Source organism: Hipposideros armiger, unplaced genomic scaffold (genome assembly GCF_001890085.2).
Source record: "Hipposideros armiger isolate ML-2016 unplaced genomic scaffold, ASM189008v1 scaffold_22, whole genome shotgun sequence".
In the NCBI taxonomy this organism is placed as follows: domain Eukaryota; kingdom Metazoa; phylum Chordata; class Mammalia; order Chiroptera; family Hipposideridae; genus Hipposideros; species Hipposideros armiger.
The window spans coordinates 2,430,104-2,445,373 of NW_017731372.1; the positions used below are offsets into that span (position 1 = coordinate 2,430,104).

The 15,270-nt window shown below is 35.4% G+C and overlaps 1 protein-coding gene across 7 annotated transcripts in view; it reads left to right on the forward strand.

The window, feature by feature from the left end:
• The window catches only part of SWT1 (SWT1 RNA endoribonuclease homolog), an 88,433-nt gene that overhangs the window by 57,892 nt on the left and 15,271 nt on the right, over nt 1-15,270 (forward strand). For all 7 annotated transcript variants that reach the window (XM_019635563.1, XM_019635564.1, XM_019635569.1 and 4 more), the window contains one exon: nt 2,225-2,356. In XM_019635563.1, coding sequence (XP_019491108.1) covers nt 2,225-2,356 — 132 coding nt within the window. The remainder of the gene's footprint in view (nt 1-2,224; nt 2,357-15,270) is intronic.

Genomic DNA, 15,270 nt, shown 5'->3' on the forward strand with positions numbered 1-15,270 from the left:
GCTAAGTAAACAGAAGTGGTCTCAGAGATATAGAGGAACAACTGATGGCTGTTAGTTGAGAGGGGGTGGGGATGAGGGAGAAGGGGAAGGGGTTAGACAACATAAATACGTAACTACAGTATTGCCACAGGGACATGAAAGACAGTTCGAGGAATATAATTAATAATGTTGTAAATATTTTGTAGGGTGTCAGGTGGTCACATGTCTTGCTCGGGAGACCGCATCATGGAGGGGGTAGAGGCTTCATCACTGCACTGTACACCTGAAGCTGATGTTGTATAATGTTGTATGTCAACTATAAGTGAATATAATATATATATAGTCATGGGATGTGGCGTATAGTGTGCGAGTGGAGTCAAGGGAATTGTAATAGATATGTATGATATTGGGGTCGAAGTGGGGCGGCAGATTGGGGGAAGGGAGTTCTCACCTCGAGGGGTAAAAAGTATAACTATTGCACTGTGTTACAGCTCAAACTAATTCTAAAAGTATATTTCACAATAAAGAATAATTTTTTAAAAATAAAAAAATAAATATTCTCAAACAGTTGTCTATTACAGCACTATAGATTTGGGGCCCATTTTTAGTCCGTGGGTATAATTAAATTTTTTTTTTCAAAAAAATTTATCATCTGTCATACTAAAGAAGTATCTATACCTGATGTGAGCTAAAGAAAATAATATTTAAAAATTTGTATTTTCACAGAAAAGGTTTTGTTTGTTGGTTTTGTCTAGACTTAATATATGTTTAATATTTTGGCTAATCAGCTATTCTGGTTAGCAGAAAGTTACCATACATACCATGCAGATATTATCACTTGCAAAATAAAATAGATTAAAACCATGCCTAAGATGTTTTCATCTTCCTTTCGTTTAGAAAACATTTGAGTACTTTTTGTACCTTAGTGCTAATTTATACATACATGTGTGTTGGATGTTATAGAGTTTTGGGTAATTTCTGGATAATAGAGTTTACATTGTAGTATTTCAGTAAGTGAAAAATACTTATATTGCTTCATCAGTATTTAGTTTATTGAAGCCTACTTCACTGTTTCCATGTCTGATCGTGTACCGGAGTTGATAGAACTTTTCAACATGTTTGTGCTTGACCCTTTCATGTAGAGATGCTCATTTGAAGGTCTGGTAGGCCCTATGCACGATTACTCATCTGAAAGTATTAGAGCACTTATGCACAATTGTAAATGGCATCTTCTTGTTCTGAGTTCTTCTTGTGGTTCAGTAATCAGTTGTAAACTTAGAGCACACCAGGTGAGATTTTTGTGTCTTTTCTATTTTTGAGGAATCTGAGTGTCAGATGTTATTAGTGATTAATACTCCATGGATTTTAATAATGCCTATCTCTAGTTGGTGGATTACATTACATATTTTCTTTTTTCTAGAAACAGTCCTGAATTTTTCAAATTTCATATGATGTTTAGGCTTTAAATGTTTAAAAATTTTTTAAAGAAATATTTTTAAGTTTATGGTTTTTATTTTAAAAATAATAAATGCACAAAACCAGTGGTATTTCTGTACACTAGCAATGAACAATCTGAAAAGCAAGTAAAGAAAACAATTCTACCAACATTATCAAAAATAATAAAATACTTAGGAATAAATGTAATCAAGAAGATGCAAGATTTATACACTGAAAACTATGAAACACTTCTAAAAGAAATTAGAGAAGACCTAAATAAATGGAAAAATCCAGTGTTCATTGATAGGAAGACTTAAGAAAGTTGAAGGACTCACACTTCCTTGTTTCAAAACTTACTACAAAGCTACAGTATTTAAAACTGTGCTACTGGCAGAAATATAGACACATAAATCAGTGGAGTAGAATTCAAAGTACAGAAATAAACACATACGTCTGTGGTCAGTTGATTTTGACAAGGTTGCCAAGATCGTTCAATAGGGAAAGAATGGTCTGTTTAACAGATAGTGCTGGGACAACTCAGTAACTACATGCAAAAGAATGAAGTTGGACCCCATCCTTATATTACATACAGAATTTAACTCAAAATGGATATATAAGAGCTAAAACTGTAAAACACTTAGAAGGATACAATTCAGCTTAAATACATCAGCGTTCTGAGAGATGAGTTATAAATATGAGTTAGTTTATACAAAAATCTAATCTAATCTAAAAGATTAGAAATGAAAATACTTTAATTATAGTAAATATTCTTGTGTACCTATGAGTATCTTCTTTTTCTCTATTTCAGCACAGATGTATTTCAAAGATTGGGCTCAAATTCAGCTCTGACTTCTTCAAAAATAGCATCATTTGAAGAAGCATTTATATATCTTCAAAAGTTAATGGCAGCTGTGAAGGATATTCTTGAAGGAATTCAGAGGTAATCATAAATTAATTTTAAAGTTTTATTTATTACTTTTCTCTTTTTCTAGTCTTATCAGCTTTTTCAGAGTTGCTGGGAATCTTCCAGCAAGTTTTATAAACTAATGGCTTTTCGATTTAACTCTTCCCCCCCTCCCTTGCGAAGAATCGTGTTTCTAGTTTGGACCACAAGAATGTTCCACTTTTTCCTTTCTGGGAAAAAATATATTAGATTATAAACTTCATAAGAAACTTTATTTTCTTTATTAACTGTAGCTCCTAGAACAGTGCCTGGCACATAATAGGCACTCAGTAATTACTTATTAAATAAATATATGTTGAGGTAATTATCGCTGCCCATTAAAAACAAATATATGGTAATATTTGCTAACATGAGATTAATTTTCTCCAAGACAGTCTCACAGTACTATAAACTGAAAAAGTTTGAGAAGCAATGTAGTCTTGCGATGTTTTGAGACTTATACATATGGGATTATTTTAAATACTTGTGAAGCATGTAGAAAACATAGTGCCAGAAAGCTGTAGAATGTGCCATGGCACCTTTATAGCATGAAGTCAAATGTTTTCTTTTGTGATGCTAAAGGAGAATACTACACTTAATCTTGCAATTTTTTGGATATACATCAAAACTGCTTGGCTTGGATTAGATGTGCAGCTTGCTAACAGAAGAATGCTGTTCTTTATAAATGAAAAAACAAAACCAAAAGTGATTTGATTTTAGTATGTCCAAGATTGAAAAACTTGGATTTTCCAAACAATAGTAGTTAGGGGTTTTGTTTTGTTTTTTTCCTTTTCTCTTGAAGGGTTTTTGGAAACTTCATCTCACTGTTAATACATAAAGTGTTTGCACCTTTTTTTTGGATCACAGTTAGCTAAATGACTCGTAGAATAAAAAAAAAATTACCAAATCTTTTTGCCACCCTGTTACTGTAATAATTTGAATATGTGGCAGATCCCAAGGCAAGTCACATATCTTTTCTAAGTGCACACAGTCCCTGTTTTATTTAAAGCAGTATTAAATAAGAGCAGCTCTAGGAGGGAGAAATATTCGATTCTGATTTTAGCTACGTAAAAGCTGTTGCATCCTTTGGTTGCATAAAAGCCGTGCTTGATGACCCTGCCTTTTCTACAGACGGTGGGGCTATAAGTCTGTATCCAGTTACTCAGCAAATGTGTGTGGAGCACCAGCTATGCTAGGCATCATTCTGGGCTCCGGGGAATCAAAGATAATAAGATGCCACCTCTGACTCCGAAGAGCTTGTAGAAAGAGTGCAAACAGTCACATTAAAATAGATGGTTGCAGTAGAGGGTTACTGATATTTTATTTGGGACCTATGCGGTGGAGGGAGGAAGGGTTTGGCAAAAGATGAGGCTGGATTGAGGTTAGAGGGGAATGTCTTGTAGGCCGCCCAAAGCTCTTATCCCATAGGCTAGCAGTTTATACATTCAGAGCTTTTCATTGTATGCCTTGATAAAAGTGCTTCTTGTCCAGAAAGCTTTGGAAATATTGCATACTATCCTACCCTCTTGGAAAATCACTATATGTATGCGTATCCATGAATATATCAAGTGGGTTTTATAAACCTTTGCTGTAGAGAAGCCTTTCTAAATTTTAGGAGCTGTACACATATTGATGCTTGGGTCCCGTACCGGTGAGATGCAGATAGAATTGGTCTGAGGGTGTGCCAGCCTATCAGGATTTTAAAAATTTCTCCAGGCAATTCTAAAGTGTAGGCAAGGTTGAGAACCCCTAGCCAACTATGTTTAACCACCAGTTCTCAAAGTGTGGTCACAGAACCAGCATCGTCATCACCTCCTGGAACTTATAAAAATATAGTATAATTCTCAAATCCTCCCAGACCTGCTGAATCAGAAGCTCTGGATGTGGGGCCCAGCAGTCTGTGTCCTCAGCTGGTTCTGAGCGCTCAGGCCAAGCACCACTTATAATCACCCTGCTGGCTGATTATAATCATCTGGGAGCTTTAAAACAGAGAACAATGTCCAGGTCCTACCCTAAACCTATTAAATCGGAATCTCTGGAACTGGGACCTGGACATAAGCATTTTCCCAGACTCCCCGGTGATTCTCATGGGAGCCAGGGTTGAGATTTGCTGCATATGTACTGCCTACATAGCTGTCTGTAAATAAGTAAACACTTGGATTTTCAGGCTGATACAATTTTGTTAATATTTCCTCTAAGGACATATACCTCCAGGAAGAAAAAATATTAGTGGCTGTGCTGCTTTTTATCACGGGACCTGGGGTGAATGGTCTTGAGCCTCAGTCTTCCTCCACAAACAGGCATAATGAGGCCTTCCCAGAGCTTTACATAAACTTACTGCCCTTTGAAAGTCAAGTCAAGTCGGCGTACCACCCAAACCAGGAATTGTCCACTTACGTGTTAGAAATGCAGAGCTCTAGATCTTACCCCAGAATTATTGAAATCACAGTATCTGGAGATATGTTGTAAAGGAGGGAAGTTGTGTTTTTAACAAGCTTTCTGGGGGGTTTGTGTGCAGGTGATGGGGGACCACACTTAGAGAAACTGATCTACCCTCCTGTAGTAAGCATATTAGAACCTCTGTAGCTACCAGTAGAGGGCACTGTGGATAAAAAATTGGCCCATTTCACAATTCGTTAATTAACAGGAAACTACTAAAATTGCATGTTTCCCCCCCTTTAGGCAATAGGCATTTAAATCAAGATGTAATAGAAATTAATAATTATATTATTTTGTCAAGTGTATATGCGGTCTTAAAGTTTTTAAGAAAGAGTCATGTTAAATAAAAATAAATTATGTTAAAACATTTCTTTGGCTAACCATGGGCGCATTTTTAAATGTGTAAACACTGAAAAATACATTCAACTTTGTAGTGACTGCAAATTCATTCGCATTTTTCAGCGCTTGTTAAAATGGGATAGTTTTATTTGGTTTTCAGATACATGTTTAGTGAATATGTATATCAAGTCTTTTTTTTATCATAGCTAATTATGTATGGTTTTACATTGGAAATCCATAGTAAAATGACTTGTTAACCTGGCCCTTCAGTTAGAAAAGGGAATGAAAATGTATGTGTTAAACTAAGAGCTTGGGCTTCTAGTTCCAAACTTATCCCTTTAGTTTACTTACGACATGTCATCTACCCTCCCTAAGGGCACGGTTTCTTTCTTTATTAAATGTGAATCCTTCAGAGTAATAGATGATATATGTGAAAATACTTTTTAAACTGGAAAATATTTACAAGTGTTAGTCTTTGTTTTCTCCTTAAAGTTGATATATTAAATGTGAAAAGTTTAAAATGTGTATTTCAATTTTAGTAAGATGCTAAACATGACTGTAGTAAGTTAAGATTGAAAATGTTGGTGAAGCACTCCGCAGTTACACATTTGGGAGCAGAATACCTAATTTTGTAAAAGTTGAAAAAGGGGTGGGAATATTGCTGATGCCTATACTTTCTACACATTTTCTTCTTGGGTGGGAGAGGGAATTTAATTAACTTATTTGCTATTGGGTTAGTTATTGCTCCTCTCTTTCTCATCTTTCCTTTTATGTGTATAATATGAGCCCTTTTGTTAATGGTTTCCTTTATAAACATTAGAGAACCCGAGTCAATACTCTTTCCACGTAGACAAAAGTAGTTTAATATTTTTTTTAAGGTCAGTACTATCTAGACTCATTTTGTGCTTTAGCTTAGATGGATCAAATTATTCTTCAGCTCACAAAAACCTTTTACTTAGTATATAAAAATGATAAAGCTTCATTTGGAATGAAAATTAATTGAAGAGTCAAATGGCAAATTCTAAAAATAAGAAAAGTTCTACTTATACAATAATCAAAAACATTAAAGGTCTGTGTATGTTTTGTGCTTAAACTGGCATCTCAACAAAGTTAACTAAACCTGTCTTGTAATCCGGCTCTGAGGCACACCATGATGTGAGCAGCTTCAACTTGGAAGCTTGCACTCAAAACAACTGGAAGTGTTTTAAGTGTGTTCTTGTGTCTGTGAAGTAGATGATGAGCTGCATGGTTTAGAAGTAGAGGTAACTGGTTTGTTGGACATGGTAGTATTCTGCCTGGTCATTCGTGCCTGACTGTAGAATATGATTTTGGAAAATGAGACTTCTGCTTGGACTTAGGAAAGGAAGATGATTAATTTTGATCATCTTCAAAGGCTTTCATAATCTTCTAAACTTCAGTAAACTCTTATATTCCTGTGGCTTTGGTTTGAAATACTTTATAGAGCTTTTTTTCTAAAACACAATTATAGTCCATGAAGTTGGAATTTTATGTTTGTCATTTACATATATTTTCCCTATTAAGCCTCTAAAACGTCAATTTTCCTATTACTCTCCTACCCCATTTTAATACAAGAACAAAATGTATACTGATAACCATGCGTGATTTCTGGGAAAAGGGATTCTACAATCACAGTGGCTTTTCACGTCCACTAATGATTTGCCGCTTCAAAGAGTTTCAGTTTGCTTTGGAGAGAATATTTATTAACTTAACACTATGTATTGATAACTGACCTCTTGAGGTTTTAGAAAGGTTATTTAGAGAATGTCATCCTTCAGTTGACACAAAGGTGGCCCTCTTTAGACTCCTTGGTTGTGGCTCCTTGGGTACAGCTCCTTGAGTACCACTTCTCTCTATTTTTGTTGTGAATTAAAGAGAAGAATTAATTCCCCCGACCTCCAAACATATATTGGGTCCTTGGAAAAGTCATGATGTATTTTTCTATGTGTTTCAATGCAAAAATGCATCATGACTTTCCCAACTACCCAATAGTATCAGGAAAGGCATAGGATAACTACACACCTTCACATTCAGAAAGAGGCACACACCCTCCGTATATGCTGCCCTTTTGTGATCTCATTTCCTTCCAGCCCCTTCATGAACGGTATCTTCTATCTCACCCTCTCTTCTGAGGTCAGTTGTGAATTTTCAGCTTACACTCTAAACGTTTAAAACTACACTCATCATTTAAAAGGTGGTCACCTGACTCCTTTCTGTTTTCTTCCTCTATTGTGTAAGGTACAGGATTCTCTATGTGTCCATTAGATCAAATTTGTTCATTATATGTCGTGCATACTAATATAGGCTTGCTGATTTTTGTCGGAGCAGTTCTGTGATTTATGCTAATTTCCAACTGTAATTGTGAGCTTTTCAGTTTCTTACTGTAACGCTGTCAACATGTGCTTTATATATTTTGAGGTTAGGGTATATCTTCCTGGTGACTTGAGGGGGGGCAAACTGGTTGTTTTGGCACATTTTTTAAATATGTCATTTGTTTGAACTTACTTTGTAATGGATTGGGTATTTTAGAAGTACCTTAGAACTTACCAAGTATAGTTGAATCGGGCGCAATATTTCTAATATTGAGAAGAGAAAAGAAAACAATGGTTATTTATTTTAGAGGATGAGTACACATGGTGTCTTATATAGTCCCCCAAGGGCAAGCGTGACGCTGGAAATTTGAGGTAAAAACACACAAAGACGTGTAGAAGACCCTGGAAAGGAGCTGGGAACAAAGAGCAAGGTAGGAGCTGAATGAGAGGATCCAAGACGTTTTCCCTTGAACGTGCGGGAGTGCTTGTGCCTCTGTTTTATTGGCAGCAGGGGTGAGTTAGCCCAATTTAGTATTAACAGCTCTCGACAAGCCGACTGAAGATGAATGACCAAAAAGCTAGAATGACAAGTTCAAGAGACAAGGAAGGAGTTCTAAAAGAGAAGGAATCTTCAGGTGTCGTGTTACTACTACTGAGGGCCCAAACAAGATTAAGGTTACAGTGTCCTTGAGATGGAGCAGCTGAGAAGCCGCTGGTGAGGTTGTCAGCGGTAGTTGCATAGAGCACTGGGGCAGATGTCAGATATCAGCAGGCCAAGGCAGTAGGGAGGTAAGGAATAGACACAGCAGGAGGACATCACAAGGTCAGGGAAGAGACTGTTTTGAGTTTCCTTGAGGAAACAGAGTCAAATCAGCATCACTGGTTCTCAGATAATATATGAAAAGATAAAGCTGTTCACAATAAACATCAGAGTTATAGAGAAAAATGACGCTAAAAAAAATGACACATGCAGTTATTGCTGAGCTTTTCCCTGCAGTAATTTTATTGATAAAAGTTCTGGTTCCTCGAAAAGGCCTCCCTACTGGATGGAGTTTGCCCTTTTGTAAGTGGGATCATGTAGTATTTGTCCTTTTGTAACAGGCTTATTTTACTTAATATAATATTTTCAAGGTTCATCCGTGTTACAGCATTTGTCAGAACCCTTTCTCTTTACAGTTGAATAATATTTCATTGTACGTCTGTATCACATTTTGTTCATTTATTCATCTGTTGACGGACACTTAGGTTGCTGCTATGAACATGGATGTGCAGCTATCTCTTTGAGTCCCTGGTTTCAATGTTTGGGGGTATGTGCCAGAAGTTGAATTGCTGTATCATGTGGTAATTCTATTTTTTTTTTTTAAGATTTTATTCGGGAATTGGGGGAGGGGAACAGCATTGAGGAATTGGGGAAGGGGAACAGACAAGTAGCCGTGCTTTTGTTCTTCAGTCTAGTTGTGGAGGACATTGTTTCACTGGCCCATGTTAGTGTTATCATTACACTCTTCCCGGGTGAGGCAGATGGGTCACCAGCCCCTGGACGGCCACTTATGGCAGCTCTTGGCAGCCCACTGCAGCAGGGGCTGCAGCCTATGCCATCCTGCAAAATTAAGAGAAAGCTATAGTATTTGTAAGTATATTTTAATTGCATATATGTTTATGTCTAGCACACATGTAAGGCATATTATTTTTTTTCCTTTATCAAAATATTTTCCTTCTATAGAATTGCTTTTATAATTAAATTTCAAGTGCAGTCATTAAATTTGCTGATAAACCCTTCTTTTGCCCACCACCAACCTTTTAAAAAGATTTCTAGTACTCTGACTAGATCAAATTTTAATTATTTTGTCCAAACTGCTCTAAAGTTCCTATATTTAATACTGATATCTAATTAGTATAATCAACTTGCAAAGTTATTGGTCTCTGAAGGGAGAACAGGAACATAAAGTAATTTATATTTGTTTAAATTTGTTTAAATGGTTTAGTTTGATTTCTTTATTTTTATCATTTTAAATTATATATGGTGTTCTTTATAAATCTAGTGATGATGGATAGCTCTAATTTGCATAGCTGATTTAAACAAATTTACTGTAGAAAACATGGTTTTAATTTTACTTGTAATAAATGACCAAAAAGATGTATTCTTAAGATCTAAGATGGTTTTTTTTCCCTGATGAGTGTTTCCTCGTTGATTTGATATGTTTTCACCCAGCTTATGAGTAATACAACTTAAATCCCCATCAGCAAACTCTAACTTGATAGTATTGTCAAAGCCCGTCGCTGCATTAAAATAACAGAACTTGGAGGGTCAGAATGATCTGAAGTTGACTGCTAGCTCCATGCCTTTATTAGCTCTGTCCCCTAAGTAGGCTAATTAACTTTTTATATTTGTTTCCTAATCTGTAAAATAGAATTTGTAATAGTTGCAGAGATTAAAGGAGATAGCATTTGTTCAGCCCCTGGCACTGGGTAGATGTTGAATAAATTATAGTATCCTGCGGAATGATGGAATAGTGGTTCATAATGATAGTTAAGTCTTGAATCAGTTCTTAGCTTTACAGAATATAAAATGATTTTAAAAATCATGCTGTAAATAAACATTTTTACTTCATGTAATTGCCTTTTCCCCAGTATTTTTATGTGATAAAATACAAATAACAAACATAAGTGTACTTAAAAATGTATTAATGTGGTAGTAAATGCATTCATAATGTTGTACAACGGTCACCACCATCCATCTCCATATCTCTTTTCATCTTGTGTTAATGAAACTCTATTTCCATTAAACAGTATCTCCTCATTTCCTCCTTCCCCCAGCCCCCAGCAGCCACCCTTCTAGTGTCTATCTCTATGATTTTGACTACTCTAAGGATATACACAGAAGAATTGAAAACAGGGTCTGAAAGGGATATTTGCATGCCAATGTTCATAGCAGCATTATTCACAGTAGGTAAAACGTGGACACAACCCAAGTATCCATCGATGGATGGATAAGCAAAATGGGGTATATGCATGCAGTGGACATTATTCAGCCATAAAAAGGAAAGAAATCTTGACACATGCTACATGGACGAACTCTGAGGACATTAATGCTGAGTTAAATAAGCCATGTAATTGCTTTTTAAACTTACCTTTAATTTTTTTCACACTCTCAGAAACTACTTTAAGTATTATATTAATGTAAAACTGTCTTGCCAGCAGGGAGCATAATTTATTCAGTTCTGTGGGATGTAAGTTACAATTTATAAATATCCAAGAACATGCTCTCTCTTCTTTTGAATTTCTAGAATTAGATATTAAACTTGAATATTCTAGACTTCTTTCTCCATTCCTGACTCTGCTGTTTTATTTTTGCTAAATAGGAAAAAAGTTTTATTTGAATTTTTAAACTCCTAATTTAAAAGCTAGTGCATTTAAGGCATCATTTGCTTTTTAATTGTAGTCAGATTATTGTAACTTTGTCTCTTTTTTAAAGTTTGAGTGGCATAGTCTTTTTTTCTTAAAGAGATACATTGCTATTTACCTGGTATTGGTGAGATAGGAATGAAACTTGTTTACTTCTGATTAATATGCTGCCTCCTTACTGCTAATTGCTTCTGTAAATAGAAAGCCCAAAGTGCTTATGTGGTTAAGAGTCAGAACTTGTAGTGGGTGTTGGTGCTGCTACTGACTTCCTTTGTGGCTTTGAGAGTCAAGATTTAGTATTCAAACACACACAGCAAAAATAGCTCGCCAGAGCCTTTGATGAAAGGCAGAGTGTTTTTGCTTACAAATAAAATCATTTATTTTAAAAGAACTTTATTTCATAAAAGCAAGAAGATGGTGGTGGTTATCCTTTTAATTAGTAAAAAAAGCATGGTCTCCAGGGTCACACCGAAAGAGATTTGCATACTTAGCACCTGTAATCTTGGGCAAGGTTTAAACAACTCTAATCTTACTTGGTTTCCGCATCAGAAAACTGGTTTTCATGACAGCTAGTATTTGTTGGTAGGTGCTAGGCATTGTGGTAAGCAGTTTAGATACATTATTTTATTTAGTTCATATAATCTTATATGATAAATATTACTTTCTCATTTCACAGGTGAGGGGCTGGGGTACAGAAAAGTAGATAACTTGATTAAGGTCACATAATGAAATTAGGATGTTAAAAGCATTAGAGATGATATATGTAAGCAGTAACAGACTTTTAGTAAGTGTTCAGTAAGACATTAGGTATTATTGTTGATGCTGTTATAACAGAAACCGAGGTACATTCAGATCAGACTTGGTAAAGAATCTGTGAGCTGAAGATTAAAACCTACTTAAGATTATTCCCCAATTCCAATTGCAAAATTCTGAAGTGAAATTTCAAGATAATAAGCAACTTGAAGACAGTCAACCAAGTCTTTTAATTTTCTTTTATATTCCATAGTGCTTAGAGTAATTTACATTTGAGAAAATAGTATGCATTTGATACTTATTGATAGTTACGAATTTTTCTTGGAAGGACAAATGTGGATATATTTATAAATTAAGTAAAAAACGGCCAGGGCCAGCCAAGTGGCGCATTGGTTAAGAGCTGGCCTGGGACGCCAGAGGGCCCTGGTTCAGATCCCACCTGAGGGCCAGTGACATTGCCCTCCACAGCTAAGATGCTGAACAACAGCTCAACCTGGAGCTGGGCTGCCGTGAGTCGCCGACAATGGCATAGGCTGCAGCCCCTGCTGCAGTGGGTTGCCATGGGCTACCGTGTGTAGCCAGCAGCCAGTGTGAGCGGCCAGCAGCCGCCGTGAGCGGCTGTCCAGAAGCCGGTGACTGATCTGCCTTGCCCAGGAAGAGCACAATGATGGTGCCAACTTGGGCCAGTGAAGCAACATCCTCCACAACTAGACTGAAGAACAAAAGGACAGCAACTTGTGTATTCCCCTTCCCCCATTTCCCCAGCGCTGTTCCCATCCCCCAATTCCCCAATAAAAATCTTTAAAAAAAAAAAAAACGGCCATTTACTGAAAACTATTTCATTTACCCTAAGAGTTAATTCTTTTATTCTGTTCTTTTTAAAAGTTGCCATTGAAGGGTAACTTTATGACTTTCATTCAAAGAGTCTTTTGTCTTCATACTGGTATAAGAAAAAGAAAAAAGAGAAAGCTATAGAGAAGGCTGACCTCTCAAGAATTTTTGTGTGGGGAATTACTAAGGCATGGAAGTCCATAAACTATTTTTCTCCATTTTATTTTTTGTGTATCTCCACAAGCTGTACTTATGCTTAGTAAAAGTTGGCAACTTTTTTTATACCAAGTCAAATTCCATTCTCATAAACTCAAAGTTCACAGAACGTAATGAAGTCTAAATTCAACCCTAAATTGAGTGTATTTTAATGAAAATTTTTTATTCTATTTGTAGCTCAGTTTACCTCAGAACATTCTTTGAGGAAAACAAATTTGAATCCTATAGTGAATATTGTAGTTTTAAAAAATAACATGTATAGTTTTATTCTGATAATAGCAATAATATATCTGTGAATGATACTGACATACCAAATAAACCTTTCTTTATTAGAATATAATTCTGTGCTATTTTGTCAAATAATCAAGTGTTTACATTGGAGCAAATAGCTCCTTTTTTAGGAACTTAAGATTCCTGTGTTTCATCACAGGAATAACTAGTAAACTCATTTGTTTACAAGTAGCAATTGAAAAATGTGAAGAAGAGACAGTCAAATGGACAAGAATAAGATATTTTTCTTCATTATCTTCTGTGCTTGGTCAAGATTTTTTTCTTTCCTAGGCTCTTTAGCACTATGATGCTTTTGTCTACTCTGAATCTTTGTCTTTTTGTTCATTGTTGTATCCAAAGGCCTGGAACAGTGTGCTTGGCTCATAGTAGGTCTCAAATATTTCTTGAATGAGAAAATAAAGGGTCTCTTGTTTTGATCTGGGCATCTTTGGTATTCATCTGCTTTTTTACTTACCAAGTACATTGTGAGGCTTAGCTATTATCCACTAGAGTTTGCCTCATCTACTGGACTCTGTATTATAGATGGTATTATTTATAGTTACAGCTGTGCTTTTGTGATGGTAAGAAGGAAGGAACTTATTGACTGAGAAACTGTAGTCCAAAACAGCAACTCTAGAGAGAAGATAGGTAGATTAGTGGTTGCCTGGAGCTGGGGATGGAGGTGACAACACAGAACGACTGCAAATGGGCAAAGATGCATCTTTTTTGGGTCAGGAAGTGTTCTAAAATTGGATTGTGGTGATTGCTCTACAGCTTCATAAATTTATTAAAAGTCATTGAATTGTTAAAATGAGTGAATTTTATGGTATGTAAATTGTACCTAGGTAAAACGGTGTTAAAAAATAAAACCAGGTTGGGAGTTTAAATTTTTTCCTTTTTTTTTGCTAGTAAAACTAGGATATTGTAATTTTTTTCTTTTTTCTTACTTTGGTTATGACTTTTTAGTATAGATGAATGACTAATTTACCTAAAACCAGTTTTTCTGCAAAGTATTTCAGGACAAAGAAATGTTAATTAGTGAAGTACTTTCTTTTGTGATAATCAGCTTGGAATTTATAAGACTTAATATGAAACATGTTTCATAGTAATAATATGTTTCATCTAATTTCCTTACCCTGTTTTATGCACAGTTTGGATATTTCCAAAGCTATAAAAATGAATAGGTGTGATTATTCCACATTGCTGGTAGTTGGTTTACACTAGGTTACAAAGTTAGAACACGCTATTTTTTTTCCATTGCCTTTCTAGGAGATTATTTAACTTACCTCAGTGGTTTTGTTTTCATTTTTTTAAAGTAAATTATGGCCTCTTCCTATGTAATGTATTAACCTCTGTCTTTTGTTTGTTTTGGGTAGGAGATGATTGGTATTTTAAAATCTCTTGTTGGGAGGAAAACTTTTCCATGAAATGGCATTCTTATGTAGTTTTGTATATTCTTAAAGATATTCTGTGTGTTTCTCCTCCAAGGGAATAGCCCCTTTAAAACTTTAACTGTATCCTAAAGTAATATTTACAAAAGCTCACTCACAAGTCTAATGAAGGCCAAATAGTTTAAAGATCGAATAAGGTTATGGAGATCAGTTAACTCTAAAGTCTGACAGTGTCAAGCATTGGCAAGGATGTGAGAACCCAGAGATATTATTGTAATTAAAAAGGCATTTGGAATTTAAGAATTAAGGTGGTGGCCTGATTTTTCATTAGTTCGAACTTTATTCACTTATCCTGTGGCTTGAAACTATTAGATGATGATATAGTTATTGTTCCTATTATAACTGACATATATTGCTTGCTGAATATCAGACACTGTTAAAAAGGCTTTTCTTGTAGTAGCTCATTTAATTCTCACAATAACTATGAAGTTAAGACTATTATCACTCATTAAGGAAAATAAGTCACACAAAACTTACCCAAGGTCACATGGCTCAACAAACCTAGGCAGACATTGCTAATAACCACTATACCATAATAAAAGGACTGCTTTCCTTTATTCAGAAGAAAAAAGTTCATTATCCTGAAAGGATGTAGACGGAAATGAGAATTACTGCTTTACTGCTAGAAGGAGAAATATGTTCTTCCATTTTCTTTGTATTGATTTCGTCCTTGTATCCATTTGTTATTTTTGTTTCTGTGTTATTTATATATTTATAATTTATTTTTATGAATCAGTTTAGCAGTCTGATTATGAATGCCTTTTTATAGAATGCTAGGCTGATATTTCAAACAGTGTTATTTGAATTTAGTCACAAAATCTTTTATTAGGATTTCTTTAATGTGTCTGATGGTTAAATCGGTTACCTGGCTTGGATG